The 23,809-nt window shown below is 38.0% G+C and overlaps 1 protein-coding gene across 3 annotated transcripts; it reads left to right on the top strand.

Moving 5' to 3' along the window:
- The first annotated feature begins 1,058 nt into the window (after nt 1-1,058).
- ZNF341 (zinc finger protein 341) lies at nt 1,059-22,993 on the top strand. 3 transcript variants are annotated; one of them, XM_039344703.1, is made up of 15 exons: nt 1,059-1,262; nt 3,921-4,031; nt 5,518-5,705; nt 6,412-6,561; nt 7,284-7,508; nt 9,031-9,220; nt 10,416-10,500; nt 11,358-11,548; nt 13,716-13,909; nt 14,951-15,159; nt 16,281-16,377; nt 17,212-17,344; nt 17,719-17,830; nt 19,251-19,321; nt 19,830-22,993. In XM_039344703.1, exons 1-15 carry the CDS (start codon nt 1,232-1,234, stop codon nt 20,339-20,341), a joined length of 2,499 nt encoding a protein of 832 aa, XP_039200637.1. In that variant the 5' UTR covers nt 1,059-1,231; the 3' UTR covers nt 20,342-22,993. The 3 variants fall into 3 exon arrangements, with proteins under 3 accessions (XP_039200637.1, XP_039200639.1, XP_039200640.1); XM_039344705.1 differs by lacking the exon at nt 1,059-1,262 and adding an exon at nt 1,298-1,962; XM_039344706.1 differs by lacking the exons at nt 1,059-1,262; nt 3,921-4,031; nt 5,518-5,705 and having other exon boundaries at nt 6,426-6,561; nt 7,289-7,508.
- The last annotated feature ends 816 nt before the right edge of the window (nt 22,994-23,809 follow it).

Here is a 23,809-nt window from a genome sequence, read left to right as displayed (position 1 = left end):
TGAATTACTTTATGGATTTAAGTCAAGAGAGATCATTGTGTTGGCCTTTCCTCTGATAGATCACAAAGACATTAATAGTTGCTGCTGGGTCAATATGTTATTTATTAATAAGTCATGCCAACTGCGACATCAAAATGTAGTCTTTGCTTCGATAAGGTGTATTACTATTTTCTGGAAGGAATTTAATCTGCTTTCTGATTCTCATCAGTGTTATTCACAAAGATAGTTTTCCCATTGCTCCTTAACTCTTGGATTTCTTTTCAGGGCTGGCTCCCTTCTGACAGATGCCATTGTTGAGGCAAGTGGAACTTGAATATTGTCTTACAGTGGTTCTGAAATATCATGAATTCCATGGCTGAAAGCTAGGCTGGTAAGCATCATTTAGGGTTGGTGAGCATTTCTGAAATTTTGGGAACATGTTCTGGATGCTTTCAGAAAATTACACCCATAATGAAAGGGAGTTTTGGTTGTGGCTAAATGTCTGGCAGAAAGCGGCAACACAACTCTATTACTCTACACCTGCCTTTGGTGGCTGAGTCTGAACATTAAACAAAATACATAACCACCCAATATTATGTTCTTCTGCAATAACCTTTAGGCTACACATAGGTCCTGCTGAATGCACATCCAAGTCCATAGTTGAATAATACCTTTATTAGGACTAATATAAAAGGTAAAGGTAAAAAAGTATAAAACATCATAGGAACTTTCAGGTTCTCCAAATGTATGAGTCACGCAAGATGATGCAAAAAGGAGGATGGATGAAGAGGCATGGAAGTCCTCAAAATCTGGACAGATGGTCCAGCCTTGGGAAATCCTATTAAAATGCAACTTTTCCTCTAGCCAACCCAGACAAAGAGCAAGGGTGTCTCTAAGCTCAGTTTTCAAAATGCAGTTTTTCCTTTGTTCTTCTTTTTGCTCTAGGGGTTCCTGAAGAAACTCTGATATTTCTTCTATATAAATTAAAATATAATTTCGGTTCCTTCCCTCCCTGAAGAAGCCGACTCACAGATTGGGACACCACAGCAGTAACCCCTCTTGTCAACACTACGGCCAGGAAGCTCCGCCCCTTCCAACTAGGTATCGGCTTCCCCACAGCAAGGCTATTCCCTGAGCCAGCCTCCCCTCCCCACCTCGTCGCCTCGCGCTCCCCCTAGCGGAGGAACGACCCTCCTTCGTCTTCCCATAATGCCCGTTTAAGTTGTTCTGTTGTGGCTGCCTCAGCTTCAAGATGGCGCAGGCGATATTCGAGGCGCTGGAAGGTATATCTCGGGGAGCCGGGCGGGTTGAGGCCTCGCGGCGGGGAAAGTCCATTTAAAAAAAAAAAAAAGCGCGGCTATTCCACGCTGGGCGCCTCCCTCCCGCCGTTGTGGATGGGACGGGGGCTAAGAAGGCGGCGGTGCCGCCCTATGCCATCTCTGGCGCTGAGGGAGGGTTCATGGAACAGCCACTGTTCAGTGTCTGTCTTGGAGCGTAATCGTACCATCCGGCGATCTGCATACGTGGGTTTGTTTCGCCCGATAAATCCCGGAGGAGCCAAATCTTAGCAAGGGACGGAAAGCAAGCAGGCGGCTCGGGTCCTCCTGGAAATTGTTCCCAAAGGAAGAAGGGACGGTGGCTCTTTCATTGCTACCTCCGCTTTTGCAAGTTCCCCTCAAAGGGCATTTGTTGCTTTAATTTTCTCTATGTAAGAGTCCCTTTTACCTCTAAAGGTGCCTTTGCTAGATTCTTAAATAATGCAGCTTGTGTAACATCGCCACCGTTCCCTGGAAGAATTGCATCGTAGTTATTAGTGTGCCATTAAAGTCTGGGCACGTACATTTGTGAAAACCGCTGCCGCTAAAGCTATTTTTTTACAAATGCAAATGCAGTTGCTACCTGCAGTGGCCAGTCAAAATTGAAAATGTTTCCTGGTTGCAAATTACATTCTTTCCCCCTAACTGCATCAAACTTCAAGATACGGTATGCTTCTGTAAAAACTGAATGTTTAAGAAGAATAATCCCTGATGAGTTGGATCAGCAATCTGTTTAATGCAGCTCCGTGTCTATTTTGACCAACTGGATCCTTTTCACAATGTTATATAATTTAAAAGAACATCTATTGGTTACATGATTTACACATCTAAGGACCGACTAATGTGGCTAGTTTAGGTTTTGTTTTCATTGTTGTGTGAATGCAGCCACTGAAATTTATTAGGTCTTCTGAAAATGCTCTAAAACAGCAATTGTATCATGTTTGGAAGAAACCCAAGGTTTTGTATGTTGTGTTGAACAGTAATTTCTTTTAATTATTGTTTATTTACTAGGCCCTATTGCTCAGGCCATTGAAACATAAGCCAGAACTAGTCTGACAAGTAAATTCAACCATTGATTGGCATGTGATATTACAGCAGTGAAACAGTTTTAGTGGGCTGTCATATCACAAGTCTTTCAGAAAAGTGTGCTAATCCTTTAAGTATTGTTTAAAAAGAAACAATTACTAGATCCCATACTCTGATCTATAAAAACTCCTTGTCACTTTTAGGTTTGAAAGTGGTGGTTCCATGTTCTGTATAGTGAAATCTGACACAAACCATTGATTAAATTAGTACCAAAGAATAAACCACTATCCAAACAATGATTGGATCTGTGGAAAACATTCTTATTTTGGAACAGTTTGATATGAGGCCTGTCTCAACTTGAAAAAAATATGTTACCTCAACATCGACAATTTAAGAACTGAAAGTGCTGCTTCACTTTATTGGAAATCTTGTCTCTTTACTAAGTGCATCTTTGAGGCTTAGAATAGCTAGTAATAATATTGGACACAAGATACACTCAAGCTATTTCAAAGTCTGTCTTAATGATGTTCTTAAAATTATCTTCTTTAAAAAAGAAATTTTTGAGGCAATTTTTCTATCTAATTCTCAGGATTCAAGGGCTCATTTTGATTTTCTCCCTCTGAATTTATTTTGTTCTTTGAGCTAGCAGAGACTACTGCTTCCACTATCTTTTAAAAAATATCAGTGGTAATTTCCTTTTGATCAAACTGACGGCCAGTTGATAGCAAAATGTCAAAACCTTTCTACGTGGCACTAATATATAACACATACATATGCCAAATCTCTATCTGGTAGAATAGAAAGTAACTAAGGTTCCTTTTTTCTGGATCTTCACCTTTTGTTTAGGAGGATTATGACAAATTTTCTTGTCTGAACACTTGCATATACATCACATATAACTTATGTATGAATTTACAGCTCCTTTCCAACTATAGTTAACCCAAATACAGTTTCATTCTGGAAAAGCATTTAGTGTATTTAAAATACATTCATAATATTTATACCAACATTATAATCAAGATACTTTTGTTGAAGGTGATGAGAAAGAGCTTACATGACAAGAGAGGTAATTACTACAGATTATGGAGGGAGGAGGAGGAGGAGGGGGGGGGAGGAGTGGAATTAGGGATTATTTTACTACAGTCTCCTATATTATCTTGAAGCATGATGTTATTAAGATATTGGCTAATTTGCAGTTTCAAACTGTATTACAGTAGTTAAAAGCCATCAAACTTTCACAAAGATAAAAGAAAAAAGAACTGAGCTGTAAGGCCAGGTTCCTGAAAGCCCAGAGTGGCACCTTGGAACCAGGAAGAGAAAGAAGAGCCTACCTAATCGAATGTAAAAACGTGGCAATTTTGTCAAGTAATGGAGTGTGTGTGTTTGTGTGACCAGACGATTGTAAACATAATAAATATGTTTGTGATCTGAATTGATTAAATACAGTACTTGAGTTAATAAAGATCCCTACATTGTAAGAAAACTGGAAATAACATGGAAGTTAATGTGCCGAAATAGGTTTTATCACAGTCAATTTTTCATAATTTTTGTCCCTGGAAGGAATACAGATTTTCTGATTGCCATTTCTATTCCTTCCAGGAATGGATAATCAGACAGTGCTAGCTGTTCAGTCCTTGTTAGATGGCCAAGGAGGTGTTACAGATCCATCATCACAGACAGTCAACACATCTTCTTCTATCCAGTCCATGGGTGAGTCTTGCATTGGGACTTCTTTGTTGCTTCTTGTGATGTGCAGTAACACAGTAATTGGTTCCAGTGTGTCTGTGAGTGTATGCATGCACTACTACTTTATTCTTTATCCCTTGTATTCAAAGAGTTATATAATCCTGAAACAATATTAATGAAACCATTTTATATTCACTAGCTGTGCAAAAAATTGTAGTAGGGAAGTTAATTTGCTATGTATTATCACCTTGTTGCCATTAACATAAATTCATTTAGCATAAGATATCACTTTATTTGGTTTTGTTCTCACTATACCTTTATTTTTTTAAATAGACATATATGCTTGCTGATACTGTTTTCCCAGGACAATTAGCAATTGTTTTAAAAACAAACACAAAGACATTATATAAAAACATAATTAAAAATACACTATTAAATAATGTCTGTGTAGCATATCCAATTCAAATTTATTTCTGCAATTTATATGCTATTCAATTCCAAAAAGGTTCTGAGTAGTTCATAGTATTATAATATGCTATCATAAAGACCTGTGACAATTAAAAAGGTTATTGCATAGTGTTGACAATAAAATAGGCTCTAGAGCATTTCAGAGTTGGAGGATTAGCACTGAGAAGGCCCACATCTGAGAAATTACCTGCCACATTCAGGCATCATGTATGGCTAAAATCATACCAGTTGGAGTTCTGTTCAAATACCATGCAGGACCTTAGAGATTAATATTTATCTCTTCAACTGCAATCAGAAAAAAATTGAGACCAAGTAAAGATGGCATAAAGCTGGTATAATATGGTTATAATATCCAATTCCATTCAGTACTCTTACTGCCAAATTTGATGATAACTGAAGTTTCTGGATGGTTTTCAGAGACAATCCAATATATAATGGATTATGGCAATCTAGATGAGAGATTAACCAAGCATGGTTTATTGATATGAGACTATATTTTAGTAGGATCATAGCTATTGTACCAATTTTGGCCAATGAAAGGCATTATGTGTGCCTGAGCCTGTAGTGATAGAGATGAATCTAAAAGGATGTCCAGTCTACAAATTTGACTATTTTGGGGAGTGTAGCCTTTTCTGAAACAGTCTTTTCATGCTATGATACTTAAGTGAGACAGCACATGATTGCCAACTTTCCCTGCTGACTTCCCCAGATGCTGCAATGCCACTAAGACATGTTTGTTGCCAAGCGTCCAAATTGCAACCATGAGACTGTGGGGACAGTGCAGCAGTTGTAAGTGCAAGGAATGGATTGTAAGCCACTTTTTTCCCAGCACCGTCATAACTTTGAATATTTGCTAAATGAATAGTCACACATTGGGGACATCAGATGGGATGTGCTGTGAGAAAGCTAAGGATTCTCCTAACTCCAGCGGGTCAATTTTTAGTTAATAATTTCTCATCACTTTGTTCTGCTGAAATTTGGCGTCTTCTTCGGAGGAAGTCTTTGAGGTTAAATAAATATATTTTTCTTTCCCTGATTTCAGATGACGAAGATGTATTTCTCTGTGGGAAATGTAAGAAGCAATTCAACTCGTTGCCAGCATTCATGACTCATAAGCGGGAACAGTGTCAAGGCCATGCCCCTTCACTGGCTACAGTTTCCTTAGCTACTAACAGTGTTTATACCCCGTCCATTACCTCAGTACAGCAGGCTCAGACCACCAATCGTCAGGTAGAGATGCTGAATGCTGGAGCTTTTTGTGGCTGGGTCATCAGTTATACCTGTGTACTAAATATGCAAGTGTTTCCTCTTATATTCCAAAGTCAGTCTCAGCATGTTTAAAACCTGTTATTGGTTGTCATCGATTACGTTAAGAGCAATGGACCCCAACCTTTTTGGCTTGGCAGACTGGTGGGGAGGGGGAGAAGAGGGGATGGTTCTGTGTGAGTGGCAGGCATGCATGTACATGCATGCTCGCCCGCCGCTTGTGCGGCCCTGTTTCAAACAGGTTGCATCCCGGTAGTGGGCCACGGCCCAGGAGTTGGGGACTGTAGTGATGTAAAACAGAGGTAGCGGACTCAGTAAGGGGATTGGCAGTGGAGGTAGCCGAGTTCAAGCTGGTGTAACATCTAGAATGGGTTAGAGTTTAAGTTTGGGAAGGCTGCAATAGCATATTTGAAATAAAAACCAGATTTCCTCCTGTTTAATGACTTAATTGCTAGCTGAGCAATGTTTTACCCTTTTTGCCATGCTACATAATTAATACTGAAGAGGTTTATTCACAAAATTTTGACTTTTACTACATAATTTCTTACAGGGAGTAGTTACGCTGAATGAGTTGTTTTACTTTGTTTGTATGTCATCCCCAAGAATTTTCTGAAAAATGTCTTGCCTAATATCCAATATAAGATTTTATTTTATCCATTTTGCTCAGCAGATCTCTACATATATTACTGTTCCACCCTCTCCTTTGATCCAAACACTAGTCCAAGGGAATATCTTAGTGAGCGATGAGGTTTTGATGTCAGCCATGTCTGCTTTCACAACCCTGGACCAGCCAATGTCCACAGTGCAACCCACTGTGCAGGTAATTTTTTTTTTCTGTGCCATTTAAGGCATACACAAGCTCTGACAAATGGAATATGCTATAAGAACAAAAATTAATAAATACATTGTTTAATGTCTGATGACAACATACCATATGCATAATATTGTGTAGTAGGACTGGACAGCAATCTGAAGGGCAAAATATAATTTGAAGCACAGGGCAAGCACCCACATCAAATTAAATGGACATATTTTAAACCATCCATGCATTCACCATTCATTCATTCATAGGATTGTGTTAAAAATCTATATCTATACAGTCTGTCTGTCTGTCTCTGTCTCTCTCTCTCTCTCTCTCTCTCTCTCTCTCTCTCTCTCTCTCTCTCTCTCTCTCTCTCTCTCTCTCTCTCTCTCTCTCTCTCTCGAGCAGGGGTTGACCTTGACTTGAGGCATTTTTTATCTTTGTGGTTCAGTTTCTTTGATGTAATAATATTATTATGTTGAAAATGTAAATGGATACAGTTGTTCCTTAGAAGAGACCCCTATATTATTAAATAAATGTAAACTATGATTTGCATATCCATGAACTTTATCATGACAGTTTTATTTTGCTAGTATGCAGAAATACATGGATATTGATACTGGTTATAGAAGGAAGCTTAAAATCTTCTTGAAAATATTGTTCATATTCATGGACCAAAGAGAGGAAGGGAAGGGAAGGGAAGGAAGGAAGGAAGACTAATTTCTGATTTTTGTTTTTAGAGCAGCTTGAATATGCATCCTGGCGCAGGATACCTCTCTCAGCCTCCACCCCCCCCTCCACCCCCTCAGCCACCCCCTCCACAACCTCGAACCCTTGGAGTGCCAGGCCCAGCCAATGCAGGTAGCAGTGGAGTAGCAGAAGTCTACAATACATCTACTTCCATGTCTGGAAATGGGACGGTAGAAATACAGAATCTGGGGATGCAGCCATATCCGCCTTTGGAGGTAAAAATGGTTGCCTGTCTTAGTGATTATGGTCTCCCTTGTGATAATTACATGATCTCATGGGCCTTGGTAAAATGATACTGACTCTGATTTTACTCAGCCTCAAAATACCATTTTTGTTGGTTTTCAGAAAGTGGCATAGCTAAATGCACAAGGTTATATTATAATAGATAATAATAATTTTCTTCCTAAGGAAAATGGTTGTGAAATAGTTCCCAGTCTCCGAAAGAAAGAAATTTATTTATGTTCTATACAGATTGTCTAAACTGAGAGATAAGTATTATTTAAATATAGTCTGCTGGACTGCACATGACCAGAAGGAGGAATATTATATATTGACCTACATGTGTCGTAGAAATTTGTCCATGGACGTTTGAATGATTGTTGAATAGAGAAGTAAGATAATAATACTTAACATAAATAAATTTAACAATGTGTCCTGGAATGCCAAAGCTAAGTCAGGTATTAAAGAATCTGACTTTCAAGAGATAGAGCTTACAGATTTACTGTACAGACTCAGTATTGAGGCTGAATAAGAAATTTCAGAAGGCTCTTATTCAGAAATTGTATTTAAATGGTCATAACTATTAGATTGTAGACTACAATTAGATTATAGATTAGAAAATCTAGATTGTGTATAATTAGAAAAAAATAATATAGAAGAAATGAAAGTGATGTTTTAACCACAGAGGAAGCTCTCCACATTTGGCAAGATTGGTAGGATATCTGAAACCTAACTGCAGTTAAATTTAATAAGCAACTGGTACTGACTTATGTTAACTACTGTAACTATATTTAAGGTTTGTCAATGTTTATCCAAAATAGCAAATTATAGTTAGTTAAAAACAGGGTTAGCACCAGTTTCTCCACATGGCCATACTAGAAGACGATGCAAATGTATAAGCAGTGCAGGAGTTTGTTGTTTTCACCTGTAAGCAACAGAACTTTGCTTTGCTTCCTACTTCCAAGCTTTGAGCTGGCAATGGAAGTCAAGACAGCCTATTTCTCTTCTGTGTGATGGTTGGAAAGTCATGGTTGTCAGAATGCTGAATCAGAAATGACGGAGCTTTGAATTACAGGCAGTCCTCGACCTACGATCACAATTAAGCCCAAAATTTCTGTTGTTAAGTGAGACACTTGTTAAGTGAGTTTTGGCCCATTGTATGACCTTTCTTGTCACAGTTGTTAAATGAATCACTTCAGTTGTTAAATTAGTCACACGGTTGTTAAGTGAATCTGGCTTCCCTATTGACTGTGCTTTGTCAGAAAGTCGCAGAAGGTGATCACATGACCTTGGGACACAGGAACGGTGATAAGTATGAAACAGTTGCCAAGCATCTGAATTTTGATCCCATGATCATGGGGATGCTGGAAAGGTTGTAAATGTGAAAAATGGTCATAAGTCACTTTGTTCAGTGCTGTTGTAACTTAGAATGGTCTGTTTAAATGAACTGTTGTAAGTTGAGGATTACCTGTATTTATATTTTTCTGTCAGATACGTTATCACTGACTTCTGTTTCAGGTGCCCAGCCAATGTGTGGAAAACCCAGTGTATCCTTCCCCTCCAGTATATAATCCAAGCAAACAAAGCTTTAAGTCTAAAAGTGCTAATGCTGCTGCTTCCTTGAATAATACATGCGGAGGAAATCTGACCAATTTTGATTCTGCTTCCAAGAACCGTCATTCCAAACCAGACAATAACTTGCTTGAAGGTAAATCTTCTTGGTACTCATTCTTGCTGTAGTCTTAATTACATTTAAGGAAGACAGAATGTGGAGTCCATGACACTGGAAGACTTGGGTGACATATTGTTAAGGGAAATCTATGATCCTCCATATAATCCTGGACTGTGATTCTTGTACCCCAAAGCTAACATAATAATAATAATTGAGGATGATAAACATTTAATCCATAAACTTCTGGAAGGGCATCTAACCCAAACACTGGTTATTAGAATCCCGAGAACACATTGTTTTATAACTATAGAAAAATTGTTAATGTATTATTTCCTATTCATTGCTGAAACGTGTGAAATAAAAGATTCACATCATTAGCCTCTAATCGATATGCAAACTGTCTTTATTTGGAAGATGTAATAAAATATGAAAAATATTTTGGATGGTATAGGAATGTGAAACATTTCATATTTCATAAAGTTCACAAACATTATGTAGCTGTTGTGTTTTCATTATAAAGAAGGAACTAACAGATATGCTTGAATGGGCTCATTTTATTATTCAGGTTATTTTTAGGACAGGGTTTTTGTTTTTCTTTTTGATTAACAAATTAACAAATCAAGTTGAATAGATGTCGCTATAAATTTATAAAATAGAAATCTGTGTTCCTGTAGGAAATCACATTTAAACCTCAAGAAATTTATGTTTTTCGGCGTCATTTTGTATTGCACATTATTGGACTATTGGTTCAGTATTAACTTTTCAGTGCGTTCATTGTAATCCACTAATATGGATGACTACAACATTGTAACCCATGAAAGCCGAGCTATTGTTCTGATGTTGTAGGAAATGTTGCACTGCCATTCCCATGACATAAGAAAATATGAAAAATCCAGTATAGGTAGGAGAAGCCAATGTTGCAGCTCTTTTCCTGAATGCAATCTGAATTAATGTGGTGTAAACACAAGATGTAAAGCAGGAAGTCCCATGATAACAGAAAATGCAAATAATGGTTTTACATTCCTCCCACATAAGGTTATTTTGTTTGATTTTTCCACTATTTTCGTTCTGTTCTTCCCATAAGGCAATGTACTCAAAATCCCTGCTGCACTTCCCTTCCTCAAACTTAATTCTAGTTTGATGGGTAGAATGGACAAACAAACAAGAATCCATAACAGGATGGTCTTTTTTGACATAAATTCATGCTTGTTTTTTGCTGTTTGCATTTCAGGAAAGCCCAAGTCACCAAAACTGAAATGTACATACTGTGATAAAGCCTTCACCAAGAATTTTGATCTGCAGCAACATATCAGGAGGTAGTGTTGAGCTTCCAAAATCGGACAGAAGCAGTGTCTGTTTGGACAGGCCAAGGACTTGATTGGATATTCTGAGCAACAATTGGAGCCATTCTTACTTGCTGGCAAGAGCTATGGAAAATAAAGCCATCTCTCTGCTTGGTCAGTGTGATCCCCCAAATGTTGAACACTGGTCTCTTTATGGTGTATGTGTGAAACTTAATCTTGGTCCTGATTGCTGAACCACCAGGTCTTCCAGAGTCTCAAGTGATAACAACATTTTGCACATAATTTTAAGGCAGGATTTGTTTTATTATTATTGGATAAACCATTATGGCCTGCTTGACCCATAACTCTGAACTATAGTAGGAGAGAGACAGAGGTGTACCATTTTAGGCTGCAGATGAGAGTTAGTATGATTTCATGTTTCCCCAGGCAGATTCTTGTCACATGGAAAAATACATCTCAAAACAACGTCTTTTATCTATCCTCCCTGAAGGGATAAGGTTCTTATGTGTAAGTTGCTTGTGTAAGAAAAGTTGCTTGTGAAGGAGCCTTCCAATCATGCAAATACCTATCTATATGCAGTTTGGAATGCAAGTTAATTGTAGTTATAAGCCAGCTGGAAAATTGTTCGGTATTAAAAGTTCAGTATTAAAGGATACAGGGAGTTAAAGTAAATGAAATACATAAATGATAGATTAACTTGCTCACTTAGAAGATTGTGTCTCCTCCCTGAATGCTGAGAGAGGAAACATCCTAAAACAGACTGAAGCCACAACAGTGAAGATTGTAGTCGAGTGCACTAGTAATATGTTTTCTCTCTGTTGAGGTATTGTGATTCCTGTTCTCTGACGTAGTGTCTATTTTTCCTTCAGTCATACCGGGGAGAAGCCATTCCAGTGCATTGTGTGTGGTCGAGCTTTTGCGCAAAAATCCAATGTGAAGAAGCACATGCAGACACATAAGGTGTGGCCACCAGGAATTGGGTGTACCATCTCTCGGAGCTCTGTCACTGTGCAAGTCATGCAACTCAACCCCAACCAGCAGGAGGATGAGGAAAATGCAGGTGCATTATTAACTACTTGAATGGCCAATCATATGGACCTGCTTCACCAAACCTCTGAATAATAGTGCTTCTATTATTCTATTATTCCGTTTTATAGATTTAGGGTTAGAAAAATAACTATGGCTACTGTTGGTTTAAGTATGTACTAGCATGTGAATCTATAAATCAGATATACGGTTGATGATCTTGCTCAGTCATAGCCCTTCATTTAATATTATTTCATAGTCTTGTAATTCTTAATCCTTTTGCAAATTTTTTCTTCACTTCTGGAATCTGTAATACTGATTTTTCCCTTCTATAGTCTAAACTTAAAATTAGATGTATATTAAAAATCTATCATCTATCCTCAAGAAGAGAATATCCAAATGACCCTTTAGATATAATTGCTTTGCATTAGATAGGCCTTCTCCAACTGAAGATGATGTTGGTTAGTAATTATGAGAATTGGAATCTGGAGAGCAACAAATTGGAAAGCCCACATTAAATATATTCCTGAAACAGAGGCTGTGCATCTAATGCTTGGATGTAGTATCGCTCACTTCCTGAACATCTCTGTTACTGTCTCTGGATGATCATAAGAAATTACAATGATCCATGCACATCAATCCTTTTGCATATTGTGTAAATGTAACTGCTTGGGCTAAGATTGTTTCCTGAGTTGTACATACCAACTGGTTGATAGGCAATGAGAAGAAGAATAGCCAACACCCCAGAAGACAAGTTCAGAATCCAAAAAGGTCTTGATAGACTTGAACAATGGGCCCTATCCAGCAAAATGATATTTAATGTGGAGAAAAGCAAGGTTTTATACCTGGGCAGGAAAAACCAAAGGTACAAGTACCGAATAGCAAAACCTAGCTCAAAAACATTAACTGTTAGAGGGACTTTGGAGTCCTGGTGGATGATAACTTAAACGTGAGCCAGCAGTGTGTGGCAGCAGCCAAAAAAACTAATACAATCCTTGGTTGTATAAACAGAGGCATAGAATCAAAATCACGTGAAGTATTAGTACCGCTTTATAAAGCCTTAGTAAGCCCACATCTGGAATACTGCATCCAGTTTTGGTCACCACATTACAAAAAAGATGTTGAGACTTTGGAAAAAGTGCAAAGAAGAGCAACTAAGATGATTAAAGGCCTGGAGACTAAAACATATGAAGAACGGTTGCAGGATTTGGGAATGGCCAGTCTAGAGAAAAGGAGGATTAGAGGTGACGTGATAGCAGTATTCCAGTATCTGAGAGGCTGCCACAAGGTGGAGGGGATCCATTTATTTTCCAAAGCACCAGAAGTCAAGACAAGAAAAAAATGGATGGAAACTAATCAAGGAGAAAAGTAACCTGGAATTAAGGAGAAACTTCCTAACAGTGAGGACAATGAACTAGTGAAAGAGCTTGCCTTCAGGCGTTGTGGATGTTTCATCACTCAAGGTTTTTAAGAAGGGACTGGACAGCCACTTGTCTGAAATGATATAGGAACTCCTGCTTGAGCAGGGCGCTGGACTAGAAGACCTCCAAGGTCTTCTCCAGCTCTATTCTGATTGAGATTGGTAAGGGCCAAACTGTTTTAAGTTATAATTGGGCTCACCAAGGCAAAAGCTGGAACTTACACGACAAAACAAGCCTGACAGTGCCAAATCAACTTATGTGGTAGAGAATATTTGTTCTACTTTAATCTCCTGTGCCTACATAACAAGTGTAAATACTTTACCAAGGGCTAAGTTGTTCATTCCTTGAGAATATGAGAGGAGTACTTTAAAAACATAGAATCTGGTCCACAATTTATTCCCACAGCGATGAAATAGGTATCAGTGGGCCACCTGAAAAGAGTTCACAAGTACAGTAAAGTCCTTATCTAGTGTTCTTTAGCAGCTGGCATTGTCAAGCATATCCCTCCAATGCTGGATATAATATGTAACATTGGTGACAGGAGTTCTCCTCACTGTAAAGTGAAATTGAGCATAGGTTTTATCCTCAGTTATAATGAGGAATGAAATACAAAGACACACAAAGAAGGAAATCTAATTTCCATGGTTTTTCATCTTGGGAAAATGATTTATATTAATTCTATTTTGCTGATCTTGTTTGTAATCTTTTTGAAATGCTTATTTCTCTTAAAATGCTTGAAACTGAAACTACTATTTCTGTGTTCTGTATCTTTTCCTTCAGGCTTAAACCATGCTCCAAGAAGCAGTCCTCCACATCCTCAAGCTCTGCCTCCTGGGGAAGAACATGACGCTGCGAAGTTGGAAGCCAAGCAAGTGGTCTTGATAGACAGTTCTTATCAGTGCCAGTTCTGTCCCAACAAATTTAATACATATTTCCAGCTGAAATCACACATGACTCAGCATAAACATGAACAGGTAGATAGTTTATCATGAGATAGCTTCATTCTGTCATACCTAGCTTTTTATCACTTTTCCATGAGTTGGAGACCAATGCATGCATACTTCCAAATTTACACAATCTATATAGGTTACAAAACTCACATGCAGAATGTTGGCTATTTTGCCAGCTATTTTTTCTTTAGCCTATACAGTTTAAAATATAAAATGCTCTGTGAAAAGTTTAATTGGCTTCTCACTGATTGACAAAGGCTCTTTGATGCTAGGTATGGAAATTGTGATTTATATACATGCAAACTGTATTCTTGACACATTGATCCAGCATAGGAATTTCCTCCTATGCATATTTTAACTTAGCGTTAGAAATATGTATTGAATAGATAACACAATATATTCTAGATAACAATACAAGCAATTCCATGGAACCTAATTCACAGATCTCTGATAGTTGAAATACATTTTTCAGTTATACTACCTTCTTATTTTTCCACCGTGTAAGAACCATACAATTCCATTTTTGTGTGCATGAATTATTATTCTGAGTATATTCAGTAAGTCATTGCTCAGGACCTATGTTTTGCTTGCAGGACATTCTAGTTTTCATTCTTAGAATTTCTAAGGAGATAGAGAACAAAAATTCTGCTCAAAATTCTAGAGAGCCATTGCTTGTGTAGAAACTATTCTAAGCTAGATGGTATCAGCCCATGTCCTTGTTTCCTTATTGGAAGGAGGCAATCTGGAGGCAAATCTCGTGCAGTGACATAATGTGTAACCTCCGCAGGAAAATAGCTTTGTATTTTTCTCCATAAGGAAGAATTGAATGGTTCACTGCTAACTTCTGGGAGAGGCTGGCTGGAAGAAAAGTTAAGTTAATTACTCTTAAAATTCATTGTCTAGAGACATAGTACATAGATTTCACGGTGAGTGGGTACATCAATCTCACAAGAACCTTTAATTACATTTATATATTTAATGCTGAGAGTACAGTATAGCTTGTTTGCTTTTGGTGGTACAGGATAATGCCGATTTAAATTCTCTTTTCTTACCATTAATGTGCAGGTGTACAAATGCGTTGTGAAAAGTTGTGCCCAGACATTTCAGAAGCTGGACTCTTTCTTGGAGCATATCAAGAACCACCAGGAAGAGCTGAGCTATCGTTGCCACCTCTGCAGCAAGGACTATCCTTCTCTGTATGAATTGGGTGTCCATCAATATTCCCACAGCTTGCTCCCTCAACACAGCCCCAAGAAGGACATGGCAGTTTACAAGTACGGTAGCACTGCAAATAGTAATATTTTTAATCTGTTTGGGAGAACAGTCAATATCGGGCAATCATTTAAACTGCAGTTGGGAGAGCAGTCAGTGTTGCGGATTTGCTGTTGAATGATTTTGTACTTTCCTTTCTTTAAAAAAGTAACAAAATCAACCCCCCACTGTGAGAGTATAACCTGCTAGAGCAGTGATGGCGAACCTTTTAGAGACCGAGTGCCCCAAAATTAGCCCCCATCATCCCCCGAACCGCCCTCCCACAGGGCCACCCACCGCCTCCACGGCCCACCACAGAACATCCAGGGGGCCCAGCAGTGCCATGGCAGCCATGCCCTCCGCCCGCGCCCCGCAGCATCAACTGCGCGCGATGGATGCAAGGGAGAAGTCTGGTCCCCGCTGCCCAGCTGCCATGTCCTTGGCTGCGCTGCTCCACATGGGTTGCGCTCAGGGGCGACTCTCCTCCAGGGGGGCTGCTGGGGAGGGGGCTGTGGGGGGGTGGGTCTGGGGCAATGTGTGTGTGCCCACAGAGAGGGCTCTGAGTGCCGCCTCTGGCACGCATGTCATAGGTTTGCCACTACTGTGCTAGAGTTAAGAAAATTTAATTCATTTATATTTATGTAGAGATTATTTTTTTCTATTTATGGCATACCAGAGGTATAAGATAAATAGGTTCTTCCTCAGAATCCATTCCATAAGCTTTCACTCTTTTGCAGGTAAATCTGACAATTTTGAACCCAGACTTCAGGCAATTATTTAGTTAATTTTTAAGCCTTTATTTGCTTCAAGGATCTCTTAAGTGCTTTCCTCTTTGACAATGCTTTTTGCAAATGCATATGGGTAAGGAAACTATAGCTAGCCTGCAGACTTCAGCCATACTAATTTCTTTCTTTCTTTCTTTCTTTCTTTCTCTCTTTCTTTCTTTCTTTCTTTCTTTCTTTCTTTCTTTCTTTCTTTCTTTCTTTCTTTCTTTCTTTCTCTCTCTCTCTCTCTCTCTCTCCCTCCCTCCCTCTTTCTTTCTTTCTTTCTTTCTTTCCCTCCCTCCCTCCCTCCCTCCCTCCCTCCCTCCCTCCTTCTTTCTTTCTTTCTTTCTTTCTTTCTTTCTTTCTTTCTTTTTCTTCAGGTGTGTCAAATGTGTAAATAAATATTCCACGCCAGAAGCCCTGGAGCATCACTTACAGACAGCAACACACAACTTCCCCTGTCCTCATTGTCAGAAGGTAGACAAGTAAATTGATTTTCTGGAAAATAAGTGATTCTATGATTTAAGCACCTAGAATAGCAAAATTTTGTCCCTTTATACTTTCATGTTTATTTCATAGTTTGTTTCTCAGGCTTTAGAATGAGAAAAGGGAGTCTTGCCCAAGATAGCTTATGTTTTCACACTTTTGTATAGTGGATACACATTACATCCCGTTGAGTTGTACCATCTGTACTGAAGAGGATGCTACTGGAATGCCAGCACCTGAGTTGTCAAAATTATCTTCTCCTTTGCACAACATACTGTTCTGTGACTCATTACCTGACACAGAGGTTGTTTTTTTTTTAAAGTTCACTTGATTTAGGTTAGTAAAGTCTTTGTCTCATCTACTTTAGACTTTTACTGTATAGATTTGTTATACATACCCATTTCCTTAAGGAAAAAGTAGCTAGTCTGTAGACCCTGGACCAAAAAGAGCCCTTGAAGCCCTCAGAGCATCCATCTAACCATTACTGATGAAAAGCAATGAAGGTATCCTGCTATCAATTAGTGTCTATTTCTTGAACCGAGAAATAGATGAAAACCCCTAAAATAAAGCCCCTAAAATAAAGCTTTCCATGTTGAAAAGTGAAGATAATCCTGAAAGTGAAGATAATCCTGAAATTTTCTAAAATTCCATCTTGCCCTTATTTGAGATGTGACCTCCCCATTCACTTTTTAGTGTCAGTTTCTCAAAAAAATATTAAGAGTAAACTGTAGCCACAAAATAGTGCCCCCTCCTGGTCTGACTGATATTACTACCCTTCTAAATGACCTTAACCAGTGTTTTAATGACATTGCCCTTTTTTAATAGGTGTTTCCCTGTGAGAGGTACTTGCGAAGGCATCTCCCTACACACGGAGGAGGAGGTAAATTTAAGTGCCAGATCTGCAAAAAGTTCTTCCGCCGAGAACACTACCTCAAATTACACGCACACATTCATTCGGGTAAGAAATGGCAGAAATCGGTTTCCAATCTGTTGAACCTCTTCATGTTTTAAGGTTCTCCTGTCATCATCTTCAGTGGTCGTTGATACCTTACGTTTGTTGAGTTTTGCTTCCCTGTTTGAAAAATTGTGTTCTCTTAACAATATTCTTAATTTCTGTCTGATGGATCACTATTTTGATTGGAACCATTTGAATATATGTTAAACATACAAGCATCTATTAGAAGCAATACATCAGAGACAGGAAAGGTCTTGGGGAACTAATCCCAATTCTATTTAATCATGTTTCTGTTACCCAGGAATAGAAAATGACTTATTAGAATGCTTTTTAACCAAACCCATTTATTGCTGAATTCATACCTCTTTCCTGTGCAGGTGAAAAGCCTTTTAAGTGTTCAGTGTGTGACTCAGCCTTCAACAGGAAAGATAAACTCAAACGGCATATGCTGATCCATGAGCCTTTCAAGAAATATAAATGTCCATTCTCGTAAGTATCAGAGGGCCCACAGCAACACTAGCTTCATATTGGATTGCTTAGGTTTTGAAAAATAAAATGATGCAAATAATTAGCAGCTTTTTGAACAAATGCATATAAAGGAGATGGAATTGCCTTATTTTTATTGATTGAGGTTGGCTAAATCAGAAGTTCCCAAACTTTCTCAGTTCATAGCACCTCCCAGTGGTTCCAGCTTGTGGGTTGTGACATTCTCACTAACAGCTCCATTTATTAAATAGTATCCCGTAATACATCTGTGCATAGTTTGGGTATAGCAGGGTTAAGTGTTTTGTACCAAGGTTACTTGTTTAAAACAAAGCCCTGGACACACATTGAGTTATTACACTGAAAACCAGTTTTAAAATGAAAGGAAGACTAAGTTGAAAAAAATTGTGGTTTATGTGGGTGGTCCATGCTGTTGTAAGGTGCTCCCAGGTGGCCCTATCGCACATCATCTCACATTTAACCATAGACCTGTAGTTTGTCTGTAGTCTCATGTAGACCTACCATCCCAAAGCTCTCATTATATTGAAAATATTGTTTCTGTTAAATTCTGCTTTGTCTGACTTCTCTACTTCTTCTCATTCCTGGCTTTATTGGGTGACTTTGACTTTCTTAAATTGTGCAATAAAGTAGCAACCTTGCTTGGAGGTAGATTGTTCACTTTGATAGTCTTTTATTCTTTCTACCTCTTTAATTAAGGACCAATATGCAGTTATTTTTTGTTGTTTTTTCATAGGGTAATTTTCAAAAATATTGTAAAAAAGAAATGGAACAAAATTCTTTCCATCACTGCGTAGGGACTTCATTCTTGTAGCAGAAGAGAAAATAAGTAACTCAGAGTAAAACTGTAGGATTCTTTGTGCTCTTTCGGTGCACAAGGTAACATCATTGTGAGGGAAAATAGCAAACTACTACATAAAGTCCTTGTTCAACAACCATTCGCAGTTATGACAGTGATGAAAAAAATTTTACAAGTAATCCTCACATTTACGACCTTTGGAGGTCTGTAAAGCAAAGTAAAGCTGAAGTAAGATCATAAGCAGAGTCATGATTTCACTTAGCAATCACTTTACTTAATGACTGAGTTGCCAATCCCAATTGTGGTTGCTAAACAAGGACTATCCGTATATATAAAACAACTTGTCTTTTGTATTGATGATGTTACATAGCATGAAAATAAAATGTGTGCAAGGAAATAACCAAGCTCAGAAAGCACCAAGAACTCAACACTTCTTTCTTGCTATAGCAAAAGGTTTGATAATTTAAACTTGCTTCTGCTAAGATGACGATCTTTGTTTTAGTGAAAAAGAATTATCTGTTCAAAGAGGGATGATTGTACAGATATTTTAATAAATGAATAATCTTAGAAGTTCCTCTCTGCATAGCTTATTTTTATTTTGTTATTCAGAAATCATACAGGCTGCAGTAAAGAGTTCAATAGACCGGACAAACTGAAAGCTCATATTTTGTCCCATTCAGGTATGTAGAATTATTGCTTTGATTTGGATCAGTACTGAAAATAATTATAATTAATATATTGAATATTAATAAAGCATTTTATATTTTGTTTCTCAACTTCAGTGAAGATTAGAAGCAGTGCAATTCAGTCCTAACAATTTATGATTTCCCTTTTTGAGCTTTGAATCAAATAAATTCAATTCTAGCTACCATTGGGACTGAATTAACGATTCCACATTGAATTGTTATGCTGGAATTTATTCACAAAAGCCAAAGATAGCAAAACCTTCAATAAATCATATCTATTTAAAGTAGCTGAGTTTGCATAGTTTCCTATATAAAATATGGTTTATATCACCAATGTAATTATATAGAATTGTATGTAGAACTGATGCAGAGTCACTAAGAAAGTGTGCCATAAACTTTAGATTCAGATCTGGCTTCACCCACAAAATTATTAATTGGGTTTAGATGAGGCCTTCAGAAACTTTTTATATCAAAGCTGTTTGCTGCATTCTTTCATTTTTAGGTATGAAGATCCACAAGTGCCAATACTGTAACAAAGCCTTCAGCCGACGAGCTCATATGATGGAACATCAGCGTTCTCACACTGGCAACTATAAGTACCGTTGCCCTACATGTAGCAAAGGTTTTACCCGCCAGAAGTACATGAAGGACCACAAATGTAGGCTGAACTCATCAAAGGATAAAGAATTGGCAGTCAGAAAATCTCAGAAGAAGTGGGGGGCACGTGGGCGGAAAGTGGGGCTTCCTCTTTCAGCACAGTTGGCTTTCACAGAACTCAAAGACACTACAGGTGGAGAGAGCCTTCAAAAAAGTGGTCCTAATAAAGAACAATTTTCTGAACCTGACACTGTTCTATCCATTGTGGTTGGCAGATCAGCAGCAAATTCAGACACTGACAACCCTGGCCAGCATTCTGGCATCTCACCCAACCTTTCTCTGACAGAATTGCAGCCTGGCTCTGAGAGTCCATGTGCCATGCTGGCGGTCCCTGTTTACATCCACACTACTGACTAAATTGATGAATGCTATGCTGCGTCCATTTAGTAGGAGGGAAAGTTCCTGTGTTTACTGATACAAAAGAACTGCTGCAGAGAGTGAGAAATGAATGGTGGTGTATGTGTATAAATGTTTGGCTTCACTGATGCAGAGGACAATATTCTTTTAAAGAAACGTGTTATAAAGTGAAATCATTCCTCTCCTTATCTGGATGAATTAATTGGAAGAAGCTGTTAAAAACAGATGGGGATAGTTACCTTCTTTTCATTTAAAGATACTCAGTGCTTAAATATTCATTCAAGTTCTTGAACTCCGAATCTAAATCACCGCAATATTTTTCACATTTCTTGATTTAATTTTATTGTTTCATTATGGAGCACTTAAAGCAAATGGTGGTGACACCAAAATGACAAAATGTGCAAGAAAATGTTAATGTACAAATATTAGTACTTGCATCCTGATCTCTGACACAATATGCAAGCCATGAAATTTCTATGATAATGCCATCGCCCATATGTTACTTGTTCCCCTATGCACTCCTAGGACTCCATTTATGGTTCTATCCTAAAATCTACGTTGCGCTTTCAAGATGAAAGTTTATTCATAACGTGATCCTTTGAAAACTTCAAAGACTTATTCATAAAAGTATTCCCTTTCTCAGGGTGTATTGGTATGGGGAAGTAGTATACAAACACAGTAGACAAAGGTGGAGCACCCCTCCCAAACTTTCCCAGATTTGCCAATACTGAGCAGCAGCTTTGGAAGGAAATAACATCTAAATATATAATTTTGAAATGGGAATATCTCAGGCATCTGGATTTCAAAGAAAAATGTGGATCTTTCAAGAATTGAGGGTTGCTAAATATGCACCTGCTAAGAAAGAACTAGGAAAGGGGAGAAAAGGGAGAAAAGACCAGCGTGGACTGTAATAGTGTTCGTACCATTTTCCATCTATAATTGTTTGTTTATTCATTACGTTTAAGAAGGGAGCTTTTTAAGGCAATATTTATCAACCTTGTGCTGGCTGGGGAATTCTAGGAATTGAAATCCACACATCTTAACAGTTGCTGAGGTTGGCAAACAAGTGTTCTAAGGTACTTCACTAGAAGTCTCAGTGACCATGCACTTGTGGAGCCAATGTAGCTTGATCTTGTACCTTACAACCACTTATTTGATAGTGGGAAACAGTTGCATCTTAGACCTGAGCAAGTAGTTGCTTCAGATTTATTAAAGACCAGATTGAGATAATAAGAGATATGGATGATTCTAATTTAATGAGACAAATATATTAGTACCAATGGATTACTTATAGTGCTGATGTTACATTTTATGTTTTTTCCAAGATGTCCTGCAGTCATGCTATCCAAATCCAATTGTTCTTGAGTGTATGCTGTCCATAAGTTTCTGGAAAACATGCATTCTGTGACACTACAGATTGTTAAATCTTTGAGTCAGAATTTTTGGCCTTTTGTGTACTTTTTATCTGAAATTCTAAAGTTGCTGTTCTATCCACAGGAAAGGAGAGAACTTGATTTGACTTCAAGAGAGGTAACTCAAAACCATGGGCATGTATGAAGGATCTCTTATTTAAGCAGCTGCAGCTTTTTCAATTTGCATAACGGCATTAGTGTAGCTCCTAGCTGTTTCTATGTATGTGTACATATATTCCACATATGGTGACAGTTGGGAGTGGTTTCCAAATGTGCATAAAACACACATTTACTTTAATTATTCAAAACTAGGTGCTGCATGCATACTTGGGTGCATTGTGGCACATAGTTTTGCACAGCATTTAACTAAAGTACTAAACTGGTTTGTCTAAGTAATGTGTCAAACTATAAGTACTCCTTGCTTAGTGACTGCCTCAGTCAATGTCTGCAGTTACAATGTTACCGAAAAGGTAACTTTGGGACCATTGCCCATATTTACAATCTTTACGGTATCTCAATCATGTATTTGCCATTATAATCAGTTTGCATTGTCCTGTGTAAAATTGTAAGTACAATTGCAATCACATGATTTTTCACTTAGTGATATCTTTACTTAATGGCCAAATTGGGGGTCCCAACAAGCTAGGTATACAACACACTAAAACAAAACAAAACAGTCTATGATATGCGGGTCCAGCTTACATCTATATACTTTGATGTAAGCCCCTCTAAGTTTAATAGAATATTGTAGTTCCATTTAAAATATACAGAATTGTAGCTTCTATGTTTCATGCACATGCACACTTAATACCCAATCCTTGTTTCACATTGTCTCCAAGTCACATTTCAAGAGTGTACCATATGAAAGTGAATCCTTATTTTCAATTATCATTGCCTATTAGAATACCAAGAAGTTAAGGGGCTGGCATCTCCATTGATCTGGTTTTCCTATGCCCATTGCTGCTTGCACAATGATGTGAAGACAATACAGAGAAGTGATATATATGGTTTCAAAGTTTTAGCTGCAGTAATTTGCCTCAGGTTGCCTCTCCCAAAACCAAGGTTGTACTCCCAGCATAGGTGATAAGCCAGTGTCAACATCTTTCTTAACAAAATTCATTATAAAGTATGAAGTATTAGTACCGCTTTATAAAGCCTTAGTAAGCCCACATCTGGAATATTGTATCCAGTTTTGGTCACCACATTACAAAAAAGATGCTGAGACTTTGGAAAAAGTGCAGAGAAGACCAACTAAGATGATTAAAGGCCTGGAGACAAAAACATGAGTGGTTGCAGGATTTGGGTATGGGTAATCTACAGAAAAAAAGGAGTAGGGGTGACATGATAGCAGTATTCTAGTATTTGAGGGGCTGCCACAGAGAAGAGGGGGTCAACTTATCTTCGAAAGCATCAGAGGGCAGGATGAGAAACGATGGAAACTAATCAAGGGGAGAAGCAACCTGGAATTAAGGGGAAATTTCCTAACACTAAGAACAATTAACCAGTGGAACAGCTTGCCTTCAGAAATTGTGGGTGCTTCATAATGAGGTTTTTAAGAAGAGACTGGACAGCCACTCATCTGAAATGGTATCCGGTCTCCTGTTTGATTAGGGGGCTGGACCAGAAGACCTCCAGAGTCCCTTCCAGCTGTATTTTAAATTGAAAAAAATTCAATCTTCTATAAAATCAGTTTTTTAAATTTATTACATTATAGTTTAAAACATTTTAAAATACAATTATATACTGCTCCATAATATTTTAATATAATGTGTATTTCAGTACTTGATCCTTTATATTATTTCCATTAATCAATTTGAAAAGAGAAGAACCAATCCCACTTGCATCAAGTTTTTCCTTTTCCTCACACTGAAAAGAACAGGCTTATGAGCCAAGCTTGCTATGAGTAAGGTGAATCTGTTGTTTGACCTTGTGACAGGCAAGCCTCGGCCTTGTGGAAACAATTTAGGCTGGTGTTTTCTATGTATTTTAAACTTTAATACTAACCAGCCTACTACTTACAAGTGATTGTGACACTTGATTAAAGCATCTGGAAAAT

The sequence above is a fragment of the Crotalus tigris genome, unplaced genomic scaffold, assembly GCF_016545835.1.
Source record: "Crotalus tigris isolate CLP2741 ecotype Arizona unplaced genomic scaffold, ASM1654583v1 scf7180000017935.1779662, whole genome shotgun sequence".
Lineage (NCBI taxonomy): Eukaryota > Metazoa > Chordata > Lepidosauria > Squamata > Viperidae > Crotalus > Crotalus tigris.
The sequence above is the reverse complement of the archived record's forward strand: the minus strand, read 5'-3'. Positions and strand labels throughout refer to the sequence as shown.